Below are 27259 nucleotides of genomic sequence, written 5' to 3'. Positions count from 1 at the left end.
GGTTGACCATTTTTTGTACTTACATTCCACAAACAGTGCTCAGTCTTTCGTGTGCATTCAAGGAGACATTATACTTTCAGTCACGCTTTACGGAACCATTAAATTCAACATCTAAGACATTATCTGGAACAAGTGACTGATTGCTCCACGAAAAAACGGGATTAAGTTGATATTTTTCGGACTATTCGTTTCAACAGATCAGTTCTCTTCAAAATGAGTGGCGGAAAACATTTGGCAAAAGGTAAGCACCTAACGCTTACATTTAGTGGATATTTTCTCGAAGCTTCAAATTATTGATTTTTTCGTTCCTGAAGAATTTATGATCCATTCGTAATTCGCATACCCACTGATTGTGTCGGATGGAGTTACCAGGTTCTGTCTGTGATACGGTTTCGTACGTAGAAAGCCAAGAAACAGACAAACTTGTAAATTTAGCACCGATGATGTCATCACTGGATCGGTGAAGTTTTCTCCTTTATTTACCTCTTGAAGATTGCATATGCGAGACCAACGATCGATGCTGGCTTATTGGGTTTGAACTGCAGACGACCCAACATCTCGTTCGAGCATAAAATTGTTTACACTACACTCTGCTCTGTTCAGGTTCATGTTTTTTGACATGTTGTCATCTGCATCTTATGATGACGTTCAATAATATCATTTTTTTTTTTTCAATACATTTACATTTACAAATTACAGTTTTCAACTGGCACTACAAACTGTATATGCTAAAGGTCTGAATAATATTTAATGTAAAAAAATAATAAAATTAACACAATAAATCACGTTCTAACTGACCCGCCACAATCTGTTGATGATGACTCGGAGATTTTTTTTATCAAACGCGAAATAACGCAGACTTAAGGATTCCTTCACCATCGATTGTATCTACAATTGATAAAACAACAGTTGTATAATTGTGCACGCTGATAAGCATTTTGTAATGAGATTACTCCACTTCCAGTCCATATAATCAGAACGTGGTTCCCAAAAAAATTGATGCAACTTGAGTGACAGTCAATGCTTCGTTTGTGAAATCAAAAATTGATTTTACCTATATTAACGGATAATAGGTATTAAATACTAAATTTGTTACCGATAGTTGTTACATTGTTTTTTTTTTAAGTTTATGAATAATTACATCGTTCATCTGTTTCATGCATCAAAACTATCAAAACACATTTCAAAATGTCATTTGTTAATTTTTTTTCAAATGTTCATTTTTTTTCAGAATCAATGTTTTTTTTAATTCATAAATAAAATTGATTGATTCTAGTTGAATGACGTTGTGCTTCTGGATAGATTGAATCGCCAAGATACGATACAGAGTGATTTGTTTTGAATCGTTGCCTTATCAGTCCACAGCATGATTGGTGGTTTTGTTGAGTAAGCTCTCAGTTTTTTTTTTTCAAGAACTCATTTATCAAGGGAGATTTGAAAAAAATGGTGCACATTCAACAACTTGAAGAAGATTTAATCTATATATATAAAAATGGATTTCTGTCTGTCTGTCTGTCTGTCTGTTCCCTATAAACTCAAAAACTACTGAACCGATTTGCGTGAAACTTTGTAGGTGGGGGTATTGGAAACAGGGGAAGGTTCCTATTGTGGTTTGAGACCCCTCCCTCTCTCATGAAGGGAGGGAGGGGCCTCCTAAACAAAAGACCATTTTTTGCATAACTCGAGACCCAATCAAGCAAATGGTATCGAATTTGGCATGGAGTGGTATTTGGGAACGAGGAATATTTCTATGAATATAATATACCCCTCCCTCCTCTCAGTGGGGTGATAGGAAGGGAGGAGGGGGGCTATCTTACAATTTTTCATATAACTCGAAAACTAATCAAGATATTGGAACCAAATTTGGCATGGAAAAGTATTTTGATACGAAAAATATTTCAATGATTATTTGAGACCCCTCCCCCTTTTCCAGTAGAAAGGGGGAGGGGGCCTCTTTCATATTTTTACACATAACTCAATAACTAATTAAGCAAATGGAACCAAATTGTTTGTTTGGGAACGTGACATATTCTTATGATTGTTTGAGACCCCTTCCTTTTTCCAGCGGGGAAAAAAGAAAGAGAAAGGGAAGTTTCATACAGTTATTACTGCATAACTCAAGAACTACAACAGCAAATGGAACCAAATTTGGCATGGAACGATATTTGGATACGAGGAATGCTTCTATGAATATTTGGTATCCCTCACTCCTTCAAAGAGGTGGATGAAAAGGGACAGGGGTCTCCCTTACAATTTTCAGTATAACTGGAGAGTTGATCGATCAAATTGAACCATATTTGGCATGTGAGGGTATTTGGATACGAGAAATGTTTCTATTATAAATTGAGGCGCCATCTTTTTTAGCGGAAAGATATAAAGGGGGAAAGGGGGGCTTCCATACATTTTTTTTGCATAACTCGAGAATTAATCGAGCAAATGAAACCAAATTTAGGCTCAAAAAGTATTTGAGTATGAAAAATATTTTTTTCTATGTGAAACCATTCCTTTCTTGCAGTAGGATGATAAAGTTGGGAATATAGGAAGGGAAGAGGAGACTTACATTTAACTTTTTTTTTACAAAATCCGAGAAATCGTCAATACTTAACATGGAAAATCATTTTGGTATGATTCTATGATTATCTGACACACTTTCAGTGAGTAGGTACAAAGCAGGAGGGAGGTGAGCCCAATCCAATTTTGTTAGCATAAGTTCTCAATTTATGCTAACGAAGTCAACAAATGGAAACAAATATGACATGGAAAAGTACTTGGTTACGAGACATGTTTCTACGATTGTTATAGACCCTTACGCTTCACAGTGTAGAGTGGAGAAGAATTTAATATAAGAGTATTTTTGGGGACGAAAAAAATGGGTATGATTATTAAAGATCACGACCTCCATTCAGCAGGAGGTGAAGGGAAGGACAAGGGAGGGGGCTCTCTTATCAGTTTTTTAGCATAAATCCAGAACATATCAAGCAAAAACAGCCATATTTTATAAGTAAGATTGTTTGCGTACGATTAATTTGAGACCCTCCAGACAGATTAACATTATCAGATCTTTAACACAAATTAGAGCAAGATTCAGAATATTAGTTTAAGTTATCTTTGTGTTGCAATTCGAAGCTCCAGCTGCAGCTCTCATTTTATAGCGTTTGCTTATGAATTATGTTATAATTTGATTTAAAATAATGCCAACAAACCAATAAAAATTTGAATAATTATTGAAAATATAATTTGATTTTGAAAGGTGTAGCAAAGCACACCTGGTCAGCTAGTTAAATAAAAAAATAAATTGATAAGCTTATGAATACACAGGAGAACATCGTTTTCGGTGTCTATATTCTAAAACATATTTTGGAAAGATTTAGTTTTGTATATCACGTTTAGTGTTGGTTTTAATGCGTTTCATAGCCTTAAATTAGCGCCTCCAATTTAGTCAAAACCAGCTGTGATTTTTTTTTTTCAATGAACACACACATATGGAATATAAGCGAAACTTCATGTTTGCTTGAAGAGATCTAATACAAAGGGAGTCCACGATGAAATTTCCACACTATGAAATTGCTCTAACTTTTTAACCGTTGGGTAGAATTTATAGAAAATTTGGGTGGATTTAGTTCATAGTGCATTGTTTTCATCCTGCAAGTTTTGAAGTCTTGTGATCAAAACTCGCGGAAATGGAGTCGAAAGAACAGCTCGTGCGTGATAAAATCTTGCGCATTCATCACGAGAGCAAGGATCTCTCGCATCGTTCCATCGCTGAAACGAAGAAAAATTCAGTAGAACACCAAAAATCACAACCGCGTAGTTCGGGCCTTCAACCGAAACCCGAATGCCTCCGTTCGGGATGTGGCTAAGAAGCTGCACCTAAGCCGAAGTTTTGTCCAGAATGCCAAAACTTAGGCTTGGCTTCGAAAGTTAAAGGTACAAAAGACCCCTAATCACGACGAGAAGCAGAAATCCCCGGCGACCTGTTTTTCACGGCCAAGGATAAGTTCAGCGTTCCGGAGAATGTCCGCACTCAGAAGATGTCCAAATTTGCGAAGAAATTCCTGGTTTGGCAAGCCATCTGCACGTTCGGGAAGCGGAATGCACCTTTCGTGACTCAGGACACGATGAACGGACAAGTGTACATGAAAGAGTGCCTCCAGAAGCGGCTGCTTCCTTTCCTGAAGGCCCACAACGTCCCAACAATCTTCTGGCCGGATTTGGCCTCAAGCCACTACTCCAAGGACGTGCAGAAGTGGTATGCGGACAATAAGGCCAATTGCGTGCCGAAAATGTTACACTTCGGAGCTCCACCCCATCGAGAAGTACTGGGCGATTATGAAGCAGCACCTTCTTAAACGACCTAAGGTAGTGAAGACAGTCGAGGAACTGAAGAAAGTATGGGTTTATATGCAAAAAACGGTTGATTCACAGGTTGTGCAGATTTGCGGGCATTTGCGTATGGACTGTAAATAAAATACGAGTAAAATGGTAAAATGAAGATATAGTTATTATAGTTATTTTCCAATCCCTGAAAATTTGATTTCAATCGGTCAATTTAAAAAATTAAGGTTCAGGAGCAGCAAAAATCACAAGCATCAAGCAATTGCGGCAGGTAATTTCAACTAAATGGGACAAAATTACCCCAGAAACAACTGTTTAATCGATGCCACAACGACGTCAAGCTGTTATTGAGGCCAAAGGAGGTCACACGAAGTACTAAAGCTATGCGAACCACACACTACCAAAAAAATCTGTAAAATTACATCACATATGATGTAAATAAAAAGAAGCATCATATATGACGGAGTTTTCAGTGCCAGTTATACATTACACGCCTGTAATATTATGCAGCGTGTAATATGAAAGTGATGTAAATTTCAAAGACACTGAATTCCGGAAAAATCCTATTGGATTTTTTTATTTACTATTTTATTGACCAGATTCAATGGAGTTTTTTCATCTTTTTACTAGAAACAATCTTTTAATAATAAATTTCATTTATTTTATTTATCTACAAACAAATTTTAATGATTCATTAATTTTAAAAGGCACTTGCACCACCTTTCACTTTCTTTCGAAGTACCGGATCTAAGCAGAGTAGTGTGGGCCGCTTCCAGAACCGCTTCCGCTGCTTTTCGGAGATATCCGGAACCAACGATATCGATGGACTGAGAAGCTAACTGCTTTAACAAAATACTTTGGTTCAAGACTTGACTAAACACTCTGTTTACATTTGTGTTCCTGTTTTTGACAGTTTTTATTTTTACATGACATTATCGCGTTCAGTGTAATGTAATATTAAATAAACTCCATGGCTCCATTTGTAAAATTACAGCATATATGATGTAACGAAAAAAAAGCATCACATATGATGGAAATTTCAGAGCGAGTTGAACATTACACGTCTATGAATTTCAACAGACGTGTAAAATTTGAAAGACATGTAAATATTTAAGACGTGTAATATTTAATTCGCACTGAAAATTCCGTCATTTGTGATGCTTCTTTTAATTTACATCATATGTGATGGAAATTTACATAAAATAATCGCGTTCCGTGTCAAGTAATATTCATGTCATTAAAATTCAGTGCTATTATGGATTCAACTTTTTTCAATCCATAAATTTACATCAACAAATCGCGTTCGACGTCATGTAATATTAAAGGTTTTTCAATTTCAGTGTTGTTAAGGATTCAGATTTTTTTTCTGTGCAGAGGGGTTGATAAACTTTTTTGCGTTTGCGTTTTTTTTTTTTTTTTTTTTTAAATCAGATCTCAAATACAACTGAATATCTTTTTTTTGAATTTAAACATGAATGAATTGACTTTGTTTTTGCATAATTAATAATAAACTGAACAATAACTAAGCTTGTTTTAATTTTCTAGTGGGTGTTTTGGAAGAAATCTAATTTTTCACTGGGGGTGGATAAACTTTTTTTGCATACTATATGCCATGACCGAGATTCAATCTCATGACCGCTAACTTATAAGACTCAAAAGTTATCCTCTATGTCCCGTTCGGCGGCTTCTTAATACCTTGGGTGAAGGTTAATTTGTAGACCTCTGATGTTTCTATTAAAACAAATTTGTGTGAGCATGTCGGCAGTGATATCCCTTATTTCAGTTATTGTGTCTATTTTTAGTCAAGTATGCCACACTAAATTATAAAATATAGTTCTATTTTGTAGTTTAATGCCTAAAATCAATCATACAATTGATGGTTGAAATAACTAGCTGATATAGTTGAAAAAAAAACTTATTCAACTTTATTTCTCCGCGATCCGTTAATTTAAATTTATTTTTTGAAAGTTTCAGACCATGATCATTTGATAAAAGGTATACTTTTAATTTGTTATTTTCTATCTAGGATCTACTCCTCCAGTACTGCCCGATGATGGTCAGCTGCGACTCTACTCGATGCGTTTCTGTCCGTATGCGCAGCGCGTCCATCTTATCCTGGATGCTAAAAAGATTCCCTATCATACCATCTTTATCAATTTGACTGAAAAACCGGAATGGTACTTCGACAAGAATCCCCTGGGAAAAGTGCCTGCCCTGGAGGTACCCGGCACGAATGTAACGTTGTACGAATCCCTGGTCGTGGCGGACTACATCGAGGAAGCCTACGCTGATAAATCACGCAAACTCTATCCGGCCGATCCATTCAAGAAAGCGCAAGATCGCATACTGATCGAGCGCTTTGCAGGTTCTGTCATCTCACCCTACTATAGGATTCTGTTCTCAACTGAAGGAATTCCACCGGGCGCAATTACGGAGTTTGGAACCGGCTTAGACATTTTTGAAAAAGAACTGCAATCACGAGGTACTAAATTCTATGGGGGCGATAAGCCTGGCATGTTGGATTACATGATTTGGCCGTGGTGCGAACGAGTGGACTTGCTGAAATTTGCCCTAGGGGATAAGTATGAGCTTGACAAGGATCGATTTGGAAAATTGGTTAGTTATTCAATGTTCTCTCATAAGATTGAATATAAACTTATCTGCTTTTCATTTCAGTTGCAATGGCGAGATTTGATGGAGAAGGATGATGCTGTGAAAAAATCTTTCATCTCGACTGCCGATCACACCAAATTCTTGCAGAGTCGAAAGACCGGAGAGAATAACTATGATATCCTTGCGTAAGCAATCGCTTTTGTGTCCCACACAACAAATACGCATTTAAGTATACAAAACTCACATGTGAACATTCGCTTTACTAACATTGGTCTGTGTAGAAATGATTACGAAAAATGCAATAGGAGTTGTAGGGAAAAAATACTGGATGAAAATTAAAATCTTGGAAAGATTGATGATATTTAACGGAAAAACGAAAAGCACCGTTATTTCTTGATTAAAAAAAATCCGTATTTTTCCCTAGAAGAACATTTATAAGCAAACTATTTCGCTCTATTATAATCATGAAAACGTTAATTACCTAATAAATGTCGGTCAAAAACCTAAGGATACCACAAAATTCCATTAATTGTTCCGAAACAATATTAGATAACAAAAAAAAATGATCACTTACTCATAAGATGTCTCCCAAAGTAAATTCTGTGTTGAAAAAAGATCTCCACCGGTGACGTATCCCAGCTTTTTCTTTATTTCTACAAGGTATTGAGTCTGCCTCAGTCAGGTACCTATAGGTGCTATCGTAGATTTCTTTTCCATTTAGGTACTCATCAGAACTTCACAGCAAGTTACCATCAATATGGTCTATCTAGAATACGAAAATTAAATAGAAATGGGTTGAGGTCGATAAATGTCAAAAAGTATTAACTGATATACTTAACTAAAACACACATAATAGTAAAGTACTAATACCACATTATTCTAGAAGCATTCCTTGTAAACTAACATCAGTTGCTAACTTCGACACGTCTTTTCGGAGTTCTTTGTTGAAATTTACCTCCCGATATAATAACATTACTCGAAGTAGCGGAAATAAAATCTACAATTATTATGTTAACTCGTTATCTAAAGTTCTAAATTTCATCGTTGCAGGAATGATGCAAAGAGGCCACGTATTGGATAATTAAACAGAAAAGTTCAAAATTGTTTGAGCAAGGGTCTAGAACAACGATTAACTGAATATACTCTAAGCAAAGTGACACATTTGAAAAAAAAACGATTAAAATTCAACAAAACTCAAGAATAACTTTCGGAAGAATAATATGCATGTACTGCTCGTTTTAATCAAGAATAATTTATTTTTCACTGAAAAAGGGATAATTCATTCTTTATTATCACACTCCATAATGTCGTGGATATAAAATAAAATGGTTCGTCCAGCCGTTGTCCAGTAGAACTTTTCTCGTTAGGTTATGCGATATTTAAAAATGTCATCACAATTCACAATTTACCGAAAATACATGCTAATTATCAGTTTTTATACAAAAGGAAGATGTAGCCAGTATCAAAAATACCATTTACTGAGGGACTTAATTTATAGATCTTTAAATCGATGTGGCGGTTCACTCCGATCCGGGACTGTCCGAACCGCCTTGAGATGGTGAAGTGCCTCCTTGCTGGTTATGTAGCGTGCGCATGTGTCTCAGCAGGTTGGATTTTACATTGAATCCTTTGTTACAGATCTCGCAGTAGAACGGTCTCTCGCCTAAAAGGAACGAATGATTTGTTTAATGATTTGTTGTACAATAAAGTGATTATATGCTTATCCTACTACCTGTGTGTGTTCGTTTATGAATCAACATACTGGCGTAGGAAGGAAAGCTTTTGTTACAGACCGAACAAGTTTTCTCCTGTTGTTGCTGCTGCTGTTGCTGATGTGCTACTAGTTGAGTGACCAAGGAACTCTGTGCGTCGGAAGTGTAGGTTTTGGAGCTTTGCCTCCGAAGAGAACTGTTGTTTGACATGGCCAGTTCAGTTTCGGTGTGAGTACTTTGCACGTGGCGAACCCATTCGGCAGGAGTAACAAAGTACATAGCACACAAATCACATTTCAGCGCCGCCGTAACGTCCGCCTCGTCATCCTGGAAGAGAAAAGTAGTTGTTTACAAAATCTCGGCACATTTAAACTTTGTAAAAGTAAAAGGCTTCAAACTAGTTGTGAATTTAAAAACTTAAACCTATAAAAATACTTTTAAGTAAGTATATTTAATGTTTAATGTTTAATGGCTTTTTCCCCTCCAATAAAGAATAAAGAATAAAGAATGTTGAAAAGGCATTAATTTACAGAGATCATAAAAGTATCAAGACAAAAAAAAAAATAAATCAGCTTTTGAACTGAACTGAACTTAAGAGATTACTCAAGTTTTCAAAAAAAAAAATTAAAAAAATTTAGAAAACGATGAAATTATTAAAAATTGTAAAAATAATCACGTCGTCAACTCTCCTACGCCGTTTGGAAACTGTGTGCGGTGGGTCGGAATGACTTTCGATGTGGCGAACCCATTCTGCAGGAATAGTAAACGTTTCGCTACACAGTTCACAGGTTAATGGAGAGTACACCTGCTCCTGGCTAGTTGATTCTCCTCCACTTTCATGCGCTAAATTTGTAGTTTCTCTTAGCTCAACCTTCACCGTAGGAAACGATGCCTTATCGATGTTTATTTCCTCAGGTGGAACATCCGTCCATTCTACCGGTTCTTCTTTAACATTCAAAAAATTCAAAGCTTCAGGCATTTTTTGTGTTCCTGTGTTTCGGGAATTCGGAAGATTTTCAGCATTGGCCAAAGCTGCTCTTGGTGAAGTTATTTTTGCAGGAATATGCTGCCTTGCTCCCTGTATGCTATTTTCTTGATTCATCGCTGTGTGACTGCGTTTATTTGTCGATCCTTCAGGAACCGATTTGGACCTATCGCCTGGGTCAACCGCGACGTCTCTTTTAACGTTTATCATCGGATTCGATGAACTGGTTGAAGCATGACTGACGTTGTATGTCTTCGCAGGATTTGTCACTATAACTGGACTATCGTGAACAACAACAGATCCCTGGGTAGAACGTTGTGGCTCCTGTAAGGGAACACGGTCAATCGAAATACGTTCCGTGCGATGCCGGCTATGATGCTGTTCATTCTCCTTTCCCGATGGCTGTTCTGGTGCGCCATCAGTACCGGATTGATTTCTCCAAAGCCCACGAATCTTCAATATCTCGCCACCACGTAAAACTTCGTTTAGAATATCGACCGAAACTGTCGATTCACCCGTGTACATGTACTGGATCAGCGTCTGCATAGAACGTTTAGTAAGTTCCGAAGGAAGAACTATGTAGGTCATTGCATTTAGTGGTGCAACTGTTTTATCGAATATGTTGGCAAAATACTGAAAAGACGCAGAAAAAAAATATTAATCCAATAGCAACCCATAAATAAACTGTTGCACACAGGAATGAAGCTCTATTTCTGGAAATAGGTGGTTTTTGAAGGAAATCCAAATCCGGTCCTTTTAAAAACAAAGAATACACGTAAATGGGAATTTAATGCATAATTAAAATCTTTACCGTACTAGAAGATCCAAGGACAAGTTTATGGGCGGGAATAGCGAAGCTTTCTTCGTTGTTACAAGTAATTAATGTAACATCTGCGTAACGATCATTCCTGAAATATCAAAACAATCATTTATTTGAATTCTATTTAGAAGGCTCAAGTTACGCTTGCCTGTACAAACAAGAAATAGACGAATTGAGATTTTGTTGGTGCGAATGCCACTTTAGTTGGTATTTATCGGCACTGTTTACACCTGCCGATTGTGAGACATCGCTGACATCCCCTAAAATATACACAAAGTTAGATACGACAAGAAACGGATATTCAATAGAGAAATGAAAGGCAGTTGCGATGGTTAAACGTACTATAGATTTTGGCAATTTCTTCCTGTTGAGGCTCATGCTGAACGTTAACAGGTTCTGAGCGAGGGACACATATCATAGAATCATGACTCGGGTTAGATTCGACCAAAGTTTCCCCACTATGACTGGGCACAGGTGATGTGTCCCGAATAATAATTGGACTAGTTCTGGCGACTTCGATTTCTTTGATTCCAGAGGGATCACAAAGGTCCAGTATAGCGGTGACGGCTTGTTGAGACGATGACGATGGGGAAGCATTAAGTGCTTCAACGTTGGGTTTAATATCAAGTTCTTCCTCAGGAAGATTTGAATCTAAAAAATCTAGCTCCGGAATACATTCAACCTCTTCCTCTTCTTCCACCGCTTCGCTACTATCGCTATCGTCTGCGTCAGATGATGCGTTTTCGATCCACAACTTAAGAGTGACACTTTTAGCCTGATGGTTAACATCTCTAGAGTGCTCAACGATGGCCTGCGACAGTCGTCGAAAGTCAGTGAAACCACGCTTACCCCAAACATCGTATTCGCTAGTATTGAAGAGCAAGCAAGGCCAACAGTACAGGCTTTGGTTTTTATCGCAACCAGTAATCCAATTATTAGAACTTATCGCACTTTGGTACTTTGCTAATAAATTTGGCATGTGATCGGTGGGTTGTCCACTTTTTACTATTTGTTGTTGGCTGTCCTTACTAAGTGATGCGAACGAAATTTTGGTCAATGTACAAACGATGCAATGATATGACGGTGTGCTCGTCATAGTGGTAACAGCTGAATTAGAAACAATGATAAACAAGTTACATATTACATTTCGGATCATTTAATAAGAAAACCCAACGCTTCTATCTCGTCATTATCACAACAGGATGCCTTTCGCAAGAGAAAGAGAAAAAGCCAAAACATACACCTAAACCATTTGAGCCACATAAAATAAAGGACCTTACTTGAACTCAGCTCAGCTTCCCGGAAATATTCATCCTCTAAATCCTCCATGATGACGTCAGGATGGTGAAAACTTTCGTTATAGTCTTCATCGTCATCAATAATCGTTTTCATCTCGATGGGCTTCGTTTTGCTAACTCTCCGCTTTGTATTCATAGCAAACGATGAATTTGGAGATTGACCTTTGAAACTGATTTCAAAACTGATCTTACATTTTTCGGGTGCACAGCTATTGTACTTTTCAACATTGAGAAAATGAGCTTCTTGGTTGATGTGCGTCTTGACGGAATTGCTGAAGTTACTCAGTCCATCGAAACCTTTGAAGCCCCAGGTATCGGTCGGATCAGTGGAGAACATGTAACAAGGCCAACAAAAAAGTTTGTTTTCAATGCCACAACCGGCCATCCAACGATATCGGAGATAATTTTCCTTTTTGAAACGACGGGTGAAAATTTTTCCCTTGTAGCGACATTCTTTGGAGAGTGTTGGTAGTTCCGGAGTTGGACGACCTTGTCTGATGATGGCCTCAACTGTGAAGCTACTCAGGGTTTTGAGGGGATTCTGCCGAAGCAAACAGATCGCGCAGTGATAGGCCGAGAGATCGAAGTCCATTTTGGGAGCGAGCGCTGTCGATTTAGAGTTACGATATTATCTCATATTTCCATTATCTTAAAAGTAGTTATTTCAAATTTAGCTGTATGAATCTTTTGGATGCCTCTTATGAGTTTGCTCTAAAATTTGAAGCATACAATCCATTCGCAATTTAAAAAATAGCTGAATGAAGGGTGGAAAATTTAAAATTACAGGGTACAACAGGGTCTTCATATCAACATGTTCAATTGTATTGTGTTGCATAAACAATTAACTAGTAAACTAAACATACTTTTGTGGAACTGACACAAAACAAAGATAAAATCTTTTAAAGAGATTAAAAAAAACCGCGTTTTAACAACTGAATAAGATTTTTAAAATTAAACACTAATTAGTTCTTCAAAAAATTAAACTATCTCAAGATTGAATTAACAAAACATAAAAAAAAAGTATCAAATGAAATGATACAATGATTTACTATCCACATGAATATGAAATTATTTTAAACAGAGTGCATACATAATTTTATATTCAACATTCAAAAGGCATCCACTGTAGCATAAGATAAAGCTTTAATATTGGAAACGACGAGCAAGAGGCGTTGTGGAAAATTATCGATTTTTCAAGGCGGGCCATGAAGAGAAAATCTTATACAAGCATACGTACGTATTTGAGCCTTCAAAGCAGTCGAAAAATTGTATATCTTATCCGTCAGATATTCAAACAAACGTTTTGCTTGAATTTGGTTGATTAAAACAGCAATTTACACCAGTTTTTCACTTTACAAACACCGTACTTAGAACATTTTCATACGCCTTTTCCCGACGACCGATCTGTTTCTGACTCTTTTTTTTTTTTTTTCATTTTGGGGGGCTTTTGGCACGGACCAATGTGATCCATAAAGCCAGTGGTGTTAAGTTATAATTGTCAAGTGACTAAACGTTACGCGATCAAAATTAACCGAAGTTTAGTTTTTTAAAAGGACTATTAATTGTTACTTTAAAGCTCAAACATCCAACTTTATTTTATCTATATAATCTGCCAAAAGGGAATATTCATTATATTGTTTTCTTTGAAGCGTTTCGATAAAACTGTTTTTGTTATCGAGGAAGGAGTATAATCTACGATGAGTAGTGTGTTTTGTACATTCAAGTATAATGTGCTCAAGATCCTCCGTTACTCCACACTCTTCGCATAAATTGGAACTGATGAGACCCCAGCTTTGGAGACGTTCTTTTGTGGCTGTATGAAATGTCCTTATCCTTGAGATTTGTACTGTTTTATGTGTATTAAACATCATGTTATTAAACCACGGTTTGGTGAGTACGGTCGGCATTATTGAAAAGTGTTTAATTCCTTTGTTTTCAGATATTGTTCGGTATTCTGTATTCCATTCATTCAGGATCTGTTTTTTCTGTACTAGTAGTGCGTCACCTAGGGTAAGTCCGTATGGTTCAATCTCTGTTTTCAATTTGCTCTGTTTAGCTGCCAGGTCAGCTCTGTCGTTTCCTAGTATGTTTGTATGTCCTGGGATCCACTGAATTGTGATATTTTCCAAAGTTGTTTTGCTTGTAAAGTTTCTAATTTCGTTAATGATATAGTTGTCAATTTGGTTGTTCTTTAGCATTTCACAACTGCTTCTTGAATCTGTGAGAATGCATACGTTTTTAATTTGCTTCTTTTCAGCATATTTAATAGCTTCTAATATTGCACACAGTTCTGCATTCGTAATTGTAAAATTAGGGTTTAGTTTAAAACTCTTGGAAATTTTTTCAGCCTCGTCATAGAAACCGTATCCTGTATTTTCTATTGTTTTTGATCCATCTGTATATAGTAAGTTATGATTTTCGTATTTTTCTTTGATCAAGTTTAATGTTACCTGTTTCATTACTGATGTGTTAGTGCTACTTTTTTTAATTTTGTCAATACTGTTGAATATTTCAAGTTTTGTCGGGCTATTTAGGATTATACTGTTTAATGTGCAAATTTGGCTGATCAGTGTAGAGTTTTCATGGGCTATTTTTTCTAGATATGAGGTGTGCTTAAGATGTTGGTTGGAATTAATAACGGATAGTATTGTTTCTTCTATTGGGCTGTTTCTATAGTAAAAGGTTTTTGTTATTTCCTTAAGTGCTAGGTATTTAGCTCTAAGTTTAATAGGTAATTCTCCTGTTTCGCTAAGAAGTACTTGGTTAGGGGTCGATTTCAAATATCTCATTGCTATTTTCAGTGATGTGTTATAAGCTGCTTGCAATTTGCTCATCTCTGTTTTATTAGCAGCTGCGTATATGGTGATAGCATAGTCAATTTGTGATCTTATTAATGATTGTGTGATTTGTAATAGACTTCTAGGGTGAGCTCCATGGGATTTCCTACTCAACATTTTAATAATATTTGTTTTGTTTTTTATTTTTTGTATTGTTTCTTTGATGTGTCGTTTAAATGAAAGCTTGTGGTCAATATGAAGTCCTAAATATTTCTGATTAGCTTCGTTTGGGATATTTTTGTTATCTATACATATACTTAAGTTATGAATTTTGTTCGTGAAACATACTGTAGCTGATTTATCTGGGTTAATTGTTAGTTTTAGTTGGGTGAAAACTGTGTTGATGTTATTTAGAATACTGTTCATCTTTTCTGATGCTATAGTGGGGTTTTTAGCAATTACTAGTATAGCAAAGTCATCTGCATATTGATAACAGTAGCCCTCATTTTTAATTGATTCGTGCACACTAGCCGTATACACGTTGAACAAAATGGGGGACAATGGACATCCCTGGGGTAGTCCTTTATTAGTTTTTCTAAACATTTCTTTTCCATCGTTAAGTGTTAATATTGTTGTTCTATATTTTAGGTATTCATAAATCCAATTGCATATTTCGGCTGGAAATCTATATTGGTCTAATATTTCTAAAAGTTTTTCGATATCCACGTTATCGAACGCTTTGCTTAGGTCAATAAAAGTTACTATTGAACATTCATTACTGCGTTTTGTCATCTGTACTCGAGATATCAGTGCATTAATGCAATTTACAGCGGAGATCTTTTTTTTGAAGCCAAAAGAATATTTAGGTATTATGTTATTGTTCTCGATGAATTTGACAATCGGATCTTTGATGAATATGTTGATTGTTTTAAGAAATATTTGTATCAAAGAAATTGGTCTGTAACCTGCTGGATCTAATTGGTTTTTTCCCGGTTTATTTATAGGTATTATTTTCACGTTTCTCCATACTTCTGGTATGGAATTTTCGAGTAAAACTTTGTTAAGAATTTCTGTAATTTTGATAGTTTTGTTGATATCAAGCTGTTTTAGTATTTGATAGGAAACTTTGTCAAATCCAGGAGATGAGCTATCTTTTTTTGTCTGTATTATTTTTTTAAAATCCATCCACGTTAATGTTATTGTATTTTGAGTGGGTTTCATTTGATATTTGATGTTATGTGTGATTTCTGGGAAATTGATATCAATGAATTTTTGACTAATTTCCTTGTTATTCAGAAGATGGATATTATCCTTCTTACTAAAACCTCCACTAATCATTTTGACCGTGTTCCAAAGTTGTTTGGAGGGTAAATCTGGTGTCAATGTATTTATAAGTTCTTTATATGATTTACGTTTTTCTCTTCTAATGGAGTATTTAAGTTTTGCTCTGCTCTTTTTGAATTCTAAATAGTTATCTAATGTTAGGTTACGATAATATGCTTTAAGTTTTTCTGTTTTTTCTTCTAGTAAGTTTTTAATTTCGTCTGTCCACCATGGCTTCGGTGTCTTTTTGTCTTCCTTAGGAATAAATTCGGATTCTTTAATGGTGTGTTCTAGCATGGTTTGTAAATTTTCCGCTGTTTTGATACTATCAAAGTTCGTGTTATTGAGTTTTTTGATAACTTTGGTTTTATTTATTTGTTTATTTAAATATTTAAATTTAGGAGTAAAATTATGTAGTTCCATATATATCATTTTATGGTTTCCTGAAATCTCTTCGTTCAGAACTTTCCAGTTGACTTTATGTGCAATGTCTTTAGATATCAATGTAAGATCAATTGCTGATGGTATCTTATTTGGAGGTTTGATCAGAGTTTCTGATCCATCGTTAATAACTACTAAATCAGAGTTCTCAAGCATATTAACTATCATTTCTCCTCTGGGGCAGTTATGGTCTGCATAATTCCATAGGGAGCTATGTGCGTTGAAGTCTCCTGCTAAAATTATATTTGTATTTTGTAATTCTATGTATCTGAAGAGTTGAGATAACGGATTTCTAATTTGGTTATTGTTAATTGGTAAGGGGGGGATGTAAATAGATAGTAATAAGATGGGTTCGACGTTATTGATTAATTTAATTGCAGCAGTTTCGATAGGGGTAAAATCTGGTAGGTTTAGTTCAATGAACGGTATTTCTTTTTTGATCAAGAATCCTACTCCACCATATCCGTTAGTTCTGGTTACTCTAGGGAACTTGTAACCCGGAATGTTACATGGTTCTTGATCTTTCAACCATATTTCAGAAAGAATTGTTATATCGATATCATTATTTTCAAGAAATTGTGTCAAAAGGGTTCTTTTTTCAGATGGACGAATGCTATTGATATTATATTGAATAATTTTTAGGTCTCTCGTTAAAGTGTTCATTTTAAATAGCTTAGTTCTTATATCACTTTTAACTTATTTGCTTTTGACGGAATAAGTTTTTATAAATTGTTTGAATCCTGTTTTCAAGTATTATTTGTGTTTAAATTAATGGCAGTTGGTTCTATAACATGTTGCTGTAACGGTTGACTGAACAAAGTGTTCAACTCATCGTTGATTTTTATCAGTAAGAGGTCGGAATTCCAGTCACCAGTTTTCTTTTTGGTTTGATCATTTATTTCGGATTGTATCATTTTAATCTTGTCATATACTTTATTCATTTTAAGTTCTTTCATAATTTCTGTTTTAAGGTACAATGCTAGTGTTTCAATTTCTGTTGTTTTGATTGTATTTGTTGTCGGATTATTTTTGTTCGAATCAGGATTTTTAGTATAATTTTGTTTTGAAGTTGTTGGTTGAAGAATTGGAAACTCTGTTTGTGAGGTTAGTTGTAATCTGAATTGTTGTGGTTGCTTAGGGTATAGTTTTATGGCTTCGAGAAATGTTAACTTTTGGGTTGTCATTACTAAATTGATATTTTGTTGTCTGGTTCTTTCTGGGCATTGTCTATCATTTGATTCATGATTGCTTTGACAATGTATACATTGAGGTTCGTTAGATTGGCAAACTTTAGTGTCATGTTCCTGACCGCATCGTCTACATTTTATTTTTGCTTTGCAGGATTTGATCTTGTGACCAAATCTCCAGCAATTTTGGCACTGTTTAGTAGGAAAAATATATGGATCAACTTTTCCCGAATACAAAAATATTGTAACACAACAGTTCCTGTTGTAGTTATAAAACGATTAGAAACAGCGTAAAAAAAACGTTTAGAAAATGATATCTGAAACCATAAAAAACATTGCACTTATCTTGAATTCCAAAACGACGGTCTGTTGAATATGGCGTTAAGTTATGTTACTGTTTAGAACTGTTAAAACTAATGTATGGGAAGACTGTTCTATACACAGTTTGCTTTAAGTTCATGAAACGCTAATCAACAACGTTTTCAGCTTTTCGAACTGTTCAGGTTTGCGTTAAAATTGATGATTTTATGTAGCGTTATTCTTATGTTTAGCATACGGTAAACAGAACGATAGAGAACAGAGATACTTATCGTTTGTATCTTAAATACTGTTTTTCTAACGGTTCAATTAGTAGCTCTAACCATTAAAAACTATAAGCAGATCTTTAAAGAAATGATTTTAATTACCTTAATACGAACAGTCATCTTAAGGCCAAAATAATTACGCTTTCGGTTCCAGTATCCACATGTATTTATTTGTATAATTTGCTGAAATTTTATTTTTATTCATCACCTTATTAGTTTACACTAACGAGCCTACACTGAACCAAATCTGGAAATAAAATCTACTAGGTCGTTTCAATATTTTTTAAAGTTAATCGCTCAAATACAAAGTAATGATTTATTCTGTACAAGTTATTAGAAAAATCAATAAATTCTGGAAGTGTATTTTATTGATGAAAAACATACTAAAAAGTATAGGAAAATCTAATGAATTCCATGAGCCTAATAATCCTAATCAAATGTATTAGAAAATCTATTAATTTTCAAATATTTATTTTTATATGGAATTTACATTTTGCATATCTAATAAACTAACTAACAATTCGCACCGACTCGATTGTTATGTGAATTTGGTAAGAAAACCCGTAAAATGGCCAAAAAAGTACTGCAAACTGTACGCACCGAGGCCGAAAACATCGCTAGCGATGAAGGTAAGTTGAAAATCTGTTTTGTTTAGCGATAATTTTAATTTTTTCTACCCCCCGTACAGCTCGCAGTAGATGCGAAAAAAAACTTCACCCACCCGGCCGGACAAACACCGGAACAGTTCCAGCGCCGAACGAGGTGAAAACTGGGCAGAAACGACCATACATTCACATCATCAACAGCAGGAGCAATACTTTGGCGGAAAAAAAACATCACTCGTCCAGTTCCTCAATCATCATTGCGACCACACAACCAGTCATAACATCCCGAAGGCTGGAGAATTGTGCTAATGACCGGAATCCAGCTAGCATTATGTAAAGAGTATTCCGCTTGGTTTCCCTGCTGTAAGTATACAATTTTATTTTAATTTCTCTCCAGTTCCCTAATATGTTTTTACTTTTAAACAGTGCCGGATCTCTTCACACAAAATTTAGCAACTGAAGAAGAAAATATTCCGAATTCGGATCGAAACGAATCAAAAACAAGAACAAAGAATAAGTCGCCACATCAAAAGCCGCAGCAGTGGACTCTGGCATAAGAAAACATCCAACAGCCGTCACTGATCGTATCACCAACACCACCACTAGCCCGAGCATTGACCGGTAAAGGTAAGTAGAAAACGGTTTTGTTCAGCGAAAAATTGCATCTTTTTTGTACCCTCCTACAGTCCCGTACAAACACCAGAGCATTTCCGGCGCCAAACAAGGTGAACACTGGGCTGGAACAATCAGCACCACTTCATCAACAGCAGCAAAAGTAAACATTACTCTGACGGATGAAAACTCGTCCACGATTGCGACCACAGACAACAGCCGCTACCGATCAGAAGCATCACCAAATCCAACATCATACATTCGCTGGAAGCATTCTCTCTCATTACTACCCGCTTATCGCTGGAAGAGCCTATAGCTACAAGTACTTGATTTTTCTTCTCCCACGGCAGAAGAGCACCCGGCAGCGGAAGTGGCTCAAGCAGCCGTTACATTTTTTTGGATAGTTACTCGGACAAAATTCTGCGGCTCAAACAGGAACAGAAGGCTCTGCAGGCACGGCTTCAGCGGCAATCGACGTCACCGGATTCCCGGACCAATGGTTCGGGACTGCGTAAGCCCGGTCAAGATCCATTTGTCGGAGGTCAGAAACGGAAGAATCCATTTTTCAGGTGAGTGAACGAAGGGTCCAATTAAAGTCAAGTTTTAATTTCAAAGTTTTAATTTGATTTTTTTTTCAATTTGGTGATTTACCTACTTAAAAAATAAAAACTAAAAATGGTACTAAAATTCTGCAAAACTTTGATTCTAATTTAATTAAGGAAAAATATTATTTGTTGACATATAATTTTTTTTGCCGAATGATTTTGAAGATTTAAATAAACTTTTTTTTTACAGAAGTGACGATCCTGTTCAGTAAGACCACTTCCAAAGAAGTGCTGGCCACTGATGCTACAGTTGCGAACAAACTTTTTGAGCCAAGTTCACATCGATCCACACCAACAACTGATCGGTAATCAGTGCCAGTAAGCTACCAAAGCCCATCAAAAATTTTACCATCGATAGGAGGTCTGACGTCTTAAGACCGTTTCTTCGGAATCAAGAATTCGTCGGCTGGTCTAATATTTCGCTTGGTGCGAGATTCTATCAAAGTACATTAAACTACAATACAAAGATTTTACAAAAGGAACTTGATGGATACGCAAATTTGAGGTAAAAATGTGTTTCCAAAATATTTTCATTAAAAAAAATTTAAAATTCGTTTCATTTTTACAGGTAGAGTAACCTGGATGATGATTCAGATTTCAATCCTATTTTGCGATCCTGGTCTTATGCTAAAGTCGGTGGAACGGTGGATGGCATCGTCAACAACGTTGGATAATATAGGATAGGGAACTTACAATGAAAACGGAACAACCACCCCCGAAGTGTCATTTCCTAATTTGAGCACTTAAGTGATTAATAAAATATTATAATGCTTCAAGCCCAGATGTTTCATTTTTCATAACAAATCAATTTAAAATCGAAAGTAGAATTAAATACATTCATTTTATTGTTTAGAATAATCATTTTTATCAAATTACGATGAAATTACTTTCACTGGAAATTCCTATAAAATTTATCGAACCGCTAAACTATATGCGCAAAATTTTTCGCTCACTTATAAAAAGTATTGGATTTTCTAGTAGTGCAAAAATACTAGAATTCCTAATACAGTTTATAGCCCGATTTTGTTCAGTGTATAGTAAACTATAGTTTACTAGATTCTCTTTTGTTTACACATATTCGGCAATCGGAGCCAACGGCCACCGCGTCGGCTTTGTCCAACAGCGAAGCGAACGGTTCCTCCGGGTACAGATCAACGGCGACCGGACGGCTTCCAGGACAGTCTGTTTCTTCTCGGCGTCCTCCGGATTACGATTAAACACATCCGGCTTGACGTCCCACCGATCCAGAATGAACTTACCGTGGTAAATCGGGGTTGCAGAAGGTATGTTGACGTACTGGTGCTGGTCATTCATCTCGCTCAGCACTCGTGGTTCGTTGAAGTCCGGGAACGGATTTCGATTCCGGGTACGATTCCATTTGGATGTGCTGCCGATGAGGGTGGTGGCCGCCAAAATCCATATTCCTCCTTCATTGCCGATTTGTCGAAGTTTTTCGACATCTATTTACGTAAATAAAAACTTGGAAAAACCGAATGCGTCGCAAAAACTTAACAACACGCTAGTTTTTGTTACTCCTTTTTTCGATTTTTTAACAGGGTTGCCAAGCGTACCAGTAATTTAATTCGTGCAATTTAAAAAAAATGTAATCTTTTTTTCGGAAATTTATTGTTGTCTAAATAAAGTTTAAGTATTTTTGGCAAGTAGGTAGCCAATTAACAACCGATTTTTTTCTGTGTATTTTTGCACAATAAATATTATATGCAAAAAATGAAATTTATACCAAAGAAAAATACGTGCCCCACATGTAATCACTTAATGAGTTCATATGGGCTTTTACAAGCAAAAACAATATGTTATAAACTAACTGTAGTCCAAATAACTTCTTTTAAGTTGACATAATTAAACGTACATAACTGCAATAAATTGTAGCATTTCATTTTATTATGTTACATCTAATGAATTTAGAAAGAAAACAAACTCCATAGACAAACTTGAAGTTTTTTTTTTTGGAAGCTTGATCAATCATGAAGTCAATATGGATTCATTAGTAGTTCTATCATTTTGCTAAAAAATACTTTGCCGATTTTTTTTGCAGATCAAAATAACACTGGCACCACTTACTGCCGTTTCTGAAGTTAATCGTTCGTATTATTCATCCACCTTTTCTGAGATCATTACTTTTCTCATTAACGTGATAATTTGGTTTTAATCGTTATCGAAATGGAGTTTGATACAACAGCTACGTTTACAAAGACAGTCACTTTTTCTAGAACTGTAGATGTATCGTACTGACTGTTCAAGATATAGTTTTTTAGCATGCGGGTTGCTATAACGCCATAAATTTTTACATTTTCGGGTAATATTTCGCCGGATATTTGAATTTTTAATGCGAGAGTAGGTATTGGGTCTCCGACAGGTTTTCCGTTATCAAATTTCATCCTGGTTATTCGTTCAACCTTTTCTACTTTTTTCGAGCATTCAATGTTATCAAGTATTTCCTGGTTAGTCAGTGATAATGGGATTCCTTTAATTACCCCATACGATGTCTGATACATTTTGGGGGTATAAACTTTGTAGTTGTACGTTTCTTTGAGCAGTTTCGAGTTTAGAAGTTGTTCTGCATGTGAAGGTTTTTCGAAGGTGATTTTAAATCTACCTCTACCTGCCTGTGTTAGTTCTTTGTATGTCTTGATTTCAATGTTTTTAAGCATTTTTGCAATTTCCATTACATGAATAAACCGTGCCTTCGTCTTATCAGCATTTGTGTTTTTAGAATTTGTGTTAATAAAATTTGTGTTATTTGAATTTGTGTTATTTGAATTTGTGTTATTTGAATTTGTGTTATTTGAATTTGTGTTATTTGAATTTGTGTTATTAGAATTTGTGTTATCTGTGTCATTTGATTCCGTATCTGGTTCGATAAAGAAGGTTTTGAAAACTGTATTTTTAATCCAATTAGAAGTTTTGTTATTCTTACGGTTTTTCTTGTTCTTCCTTTTTGTCCTGTCTTCGTCAAGATCATTCGTTGAGTCGTTCGTTAAGTCGTCGGTTGGATGATCTCTTTTAGTTTTTTTCTTCTCGCTTATCATGTCTCTATCGCTATTTTGTCTTTTCAGGTTTGAAGATTTTTCGTCAAAGGATTCAAAATTCACGTCGGAATCGGAATCATCCCTTCCGCCGCGGTCATCATCAGGATCCCTTCTACTCATCTTGGCTTCATGCCAAACCTAACCTATATTTTTTTTTCTCTTGAAAATCTAACCTAACCTTAAATAAAATCTTAATTTACAGTATAATAAATATTTACAGTTGGCAGTTATTAGATATAATAAAGAAATTGATGGAACTACACTTACTTTTATGTTTCTAACTTTTAACTCACTGAACTTCGGTATTTTAATAAAAGCACATTTCTCAAATAAAACTATTTCGCACGCGAACTTAACTCTCCACTGGACTTTACTTCACACACGTCTGCACAGGCGAGCGTTTGGCGGTTGAATGGTTTCTGACTCTGGCTGGCTATGCTAGCACTGTCAAAAGCTTTTCGATGATTTTCCTCCGCATGAAACACGCTTAGAAAGAAGCAACCATACATTGTTGAATGCAAACCAGCAAGCAGTATTAGTCATGTTCAATCAACATTCGCGACGTACTTTACCATAACAATTGAAAAATAACCTGCCAAATCTTATTTCAATGAAAACTCAACAATGCTACTACATAACTTATTACTAATTACCTTAACTAAGTTAAGGTTTTGAATCCAAGTTTTTTCACCCTTAAAAATCACCTACACGCTCTTTTTTTTTAACTCAAAATTAAGTATGACCGAGGTTCAAAACATAGTTCGATTCTATGAACTTAAAGTTAAGTACCCTTTTTCCTCCTTGCGATGGATCAAAACGGAGTTCGAACTGCGAACTCAAAATTGATCCCTTTTTTTTCCTTCGGCGAGGGATCAAAGCTGAGTTCGACCTTATGAACTAAAAATTGAACTCTCTTTGTTGGACTGAAAACACTTAGCGAGTTCAATTCGAACCGGAACAGCAACCAACGAACACGTCGCAAAATTTTGTCGCTCCGGAACAATTACCGGAAGACTATGAAGGAACTTTATAATGAAATGCATGTTCACCGTGTCAGCGTAAAATTCTGTCCGTCATTGTCATCATATGGTGAGCGGCTTGGCATGTCCGGAAACTTCCGGATGTTGTTTACTTCCCGTGGGAAGTTTACTTTGACCGGGAGTGTCAAAACTTTCCACCGCTCTGTACCGGAACAGCAACATCCGGGTACAACAAATTTTAATTATCCTTTAATTCCCTGAAAATAAGCTACCCTCGAAAAAAAAGGATAAATTCGAGTTCGGCTGCCGAACTTAGTATTGAGTATGCCTATCAGAACTTAGTTTTGCTATTGCCCAGTTAAACTCAAAGTTGAGGGATGCCACCGAAGTGCTGTTTTGAACCAAAACTACTTAATTTTGAGTTTAAAAAAAAGAGCGTGTATAAGGGTGGATAAATGAAATCGGGAAAATCGGAATTTTAATTTTGATGCTAAATGTTTTTTTCGAGAAAAATTTTTTAACTGAAAAGTGACTTTCTGGGGCCACGGGATTTTTGGAAAACAATGAGAATTGGCTTGTAGAATAAATAATTAAACCCGATTCAAACCACATGCTCATATTAATGTATCACATAGCCCCAGGGTTACCATATCCCGCAGTGCTAAAAAGAAAGGGTACAATAAAAGAATGCAAAAGAGTAAGGAAAACTTTATAAAAAAAAACTGAGTTATTTAAAGGTGAATGGTATGACTAAGCATTCCAGGTTGATTGCATTTTCAAAGAGAAAAAAACCGATCCGGGCCGGTTTCCCAGATGACTAGGAAAAATACCCGGATTTATAAAAAATCTTAGCAAAATTTGAAGCATAACTAAATTTTTTACATTATATATGATTTTTTGAGCTTGTTTTATCAAAATACACGTGCAAACATTTTTTGGAAATTTAAAATTTGAATTGAACACTTTTGATATGACTCTATAAAAAAAAAATTTCATGTATTCATTTTTAACTTTTTCTCTTGAATTGTCCTGAGAAAAGCCTGGATTTTGATCAGATTTGTCCGGATATTGCACGGTTCTTTAACTGAAATTTTTAAATTGGAGTTTGCCATGTTTCGCACGGCCTGAATAAGCTCTGAAAAAATCTGGAAAGCTTATATGTCACGTATTTGATAATTACATTGTCTCATAAGAGAAAAGTCAGGGACTCAATATTCCTAATTGTATTATTTGAAGGAAAAGTATTTTTCTTTGTTGTGCTGACAAACCCCAACAAACATGATAAAATACTTGATTTCAAAAGGAGATTTCAGGCGTTAGATTTGTGCGCTACGATGCATTTGAGTATATTGCTAATTTTTGTAAGTTGAATTTCTTGTAAAAGATGTGGTAAACTCACTTCATATACCGAACAAACAAGTTCAATTTTCTGATCAAATGGCTCTCATAAAAAAGAGTACTTACATTTCGTATAATTTCAGTACGCCGATATCTCGATCGAAAAAAAGTACATGTACCCTTAAAAGAGATCTTATGGTAACCCATAGCCTTAATCTCAATGATCCTTAAAAATACTCAAAACGAAAAAAAAGGAATAAAATATGATTTGTAGTACTAAAATTGTCAATTCAAGAAAAAACGAAAAATTGTAAAAAAAAAAAATAAAAATTACAAACCCTTAAAATGAGAATCAAGCCATAAATGAAAAAAAACATGATAAAAAAAATAGAAAAAAGGAAAAATATACAAATTATGTGTTTCATGTACCCATGCAATACTTTCTTGGGAGCTTTAAAATATCACCGCAAAAAAAAATCCATAAAATATTGACTAAAAATTCTAACTAACTGTTACACATTTCTTGCGTTAAAACCGCACTTTTCAGTGTATCTATCATCACAGTTGACTCAGTAAAGTGTGAAATGAAACATTCAGACAATGGACATTTAGATTTTCAGACTCGTTTTAAAATGCGAAACATAATTTTTGGAATATAATAAATTTAAGGAACCATAACGTGGCGATGTTTCGTCCACTGTTTAGAAGAAAATTCCAGAGGACCATAAAGTTTCAATATCCAGAAAAAAAGTATCATTTTTTCGGGAACCCATGAAAAAAATCACAAGCCGACTGACAACAGTGTTACATTGACACACTATTGGCCGGTTGATGGTTAAATCGTCTCACTTGAAATCCCTTTTTCCGTTTTGCTGTTGAGAACTATTGATCGAAAAATCAATAACAATAACTGAAAATTTATTCAAAACACCCTTTTCGATTGTCTCAAGTAGACGCCACGCATCTAATCGATATACGTAAATGAGTCGCTCTCACTAACGTCTGCAACAGCTCACAGGTTCATTAAACTGATAGGAACGACATTTGTGAATGTTTCCCGCCTTCCATTTCTCTGCCCAAGTGGAGTTTCTTTTTATTCAACTCTACTTACTCATACGTCTTTTGCAAAGATCCATGTTGTTCGGTTTTTGTGGATGTCTGGAATAGTTGATGACGCGTTAGGATGTCACACCAGATGCCCGAAGTTGATCAGCTAAATTGGTGAATTGTTGAAGCAGCAACACGTTCGCACTTTATAGGAAATAGTCCAGTAATCCACTTTTTCACTATGCTTATCTAGCCGACATGGAATTTTCCCACTCCTTTTGATGCAATCATTGTTCACTTCTACGCCCCAAACCATAAGCTAAGAATACGACTGAGATTCCGATTCCATCAAACAATCGATAAATTAATCAACCTCACAATACTGTATATATACCTAAATTGTTGTTCGGGTTGGATAAAACGAAATCCTGTTAGAAAATCGATATCCTTTGTTGGCGTAGTCTGGTATATATAGATTGCAGAAAATCTCCTCTTCAATTAAGCACAACGAATCTCATATACACAAATACGTCTGGCGTTCCGTTATCGTTCAATATAAACTAATAAATGTTAGTTTAGAAACATCATTTAAGTTCCGGATGGATCAGAATACACTAATTTCAACGACGGCACAGTATCAGATACTCCAAAATAATGTCTATGCCAACAGCGACGCACTCATAATGACGATAGATCAATACTAGACTCTTCGGCTATAACATAGAAGCTCCTTTCCCTTGTTTTCAGTTACAGAAGAGCGATATGCTGATGGAAGGAAATTCAATCAGGCCCTGCGCTGCAAAACCGCCCAACCACCCACTACCGACTACAGCTAGACAGAAAAGGCTTTTCCCGAAATCAGAGCGCTACCACATTATGAACAACAATATTGGGAAAAATGAGATTCAAAACAGAGAGAGAACTAGGACGCTGTCGTTGCGTTTCTC

The 27259-nt window shown here is 35.7% G+C and overlaps 2 protein-coding genes and 2 long non-coding RNA genes across 9 annotated transcripts; 3 read left to right on the top strand and 1 right to left on the bottom strand.

The window, feature by feature from the left end:
• LOC129751435 (pyrimidodiazepine synthase-like) lies at positions 1-8184 on the top strand. The gene is made up of 4 exons (XM_055746932.1): positions 1-241; positions 6362-6951; positions 7012-7133; positions 7999-8184. Exons 1-4 carry the CDS (start codon positions 214-216, stop codon positions 8027-8029), a joined length of 771 nt encoding a protein of 256 aa, XP_055602907.1. The 5' UTR covers positions 1-213; the 3' UTR covers positions 8030-8184.
• Positions 8182-27041, bottom strand: LOC129751434 (myoneurin). 4 transcript variants are annotated; one of them, XM_055746928.1, is made up of 7 exons: positions 26377-27041; positions 11746-12369; positions 10614-10725; positions 10457-10553; positions 9337-10278; positions 8681-8987; positions 8182-8611 (listed from the first exon to the last, which is right to left on the bottom strand). In XM_055746928.1, exons 1-7 carry the CDS (start codon positions 26399-26401, stop codon positions 8469-8471), a joined length of 2250 nt encoding a protein of 749 aa, XP_055602903.1. In that variant the 5' UTR covers positions 26402-27041; the 3' UTR covers positions 8182-8468. The 4 variants fall into 4 exon arrangements, with proteins under 4 accessions (XP_055602903.1, XP_055602904.1, XP_055602902.1 ...); XM_055746929.1 differs by lacking the exon at positions 26377-27041 and adding an exon at positions 13001-13166; XM_055746927.1 differs by lacking the exons at positions 11746-12369; positions 26377-27041 and adding exons at positions 10808-11572; positions 13001-13166.
• Positions 13521-23209, top strand: LOC129751437 (uncharacterized). Its single transcript, XR_008738710.1, has 2 exons — positions 13521-13773; positions 22975-23209. It is a non-coding gene; the product is annotated as an uncharacterized LOC129751437 (long non-coding RNA).
• Positions 18328-20673, top strand: LOC129751436 (uncharacterized). Of its 3 annotated transcripts, XR_008738709.1 has the most exons (7): positions 18328-18626; positions 18657-18704; positions 18764-19043; positions 19107-19307; positions 19367-19861; positions 20088-20402; positions 20466-20673. It is a non-coding gene; the product is annotated as an uncharacterized LOC129751436 (long non-coding RNA). The 3 variants fall into 3 exon arrangements; XR_008738708.1 differs by having other exon boundaries at positions 18328-18704; XR_008738707.1 differs by having other exon boundaries at positions 18328-19043.
• Positions 27042-27259: the final 218 nt, after the last annotated feature.

The sequence above is a fragment of the Uranotaenia lowii genome, chromosome 3 (assembly GCF_029784155.1).
Source record: "Uranotaenia lowii strain MFRU-FL chromosome 3, ASM2978415v1, whole genome shotgun sequence".
NCBI classification, from domain to species: domain Eukaryota; kingdom Metazoa; phylum Arthropoda; class Insecta; order Diptera; family Culicidae; genus Uranotaenia; species Uranotaenia lowii.
The sequence above is the reverse complement of the archived record's forward strand: the minus strand, read 5'-3'. Positions and strand labels throughout refer to the sequence as shown.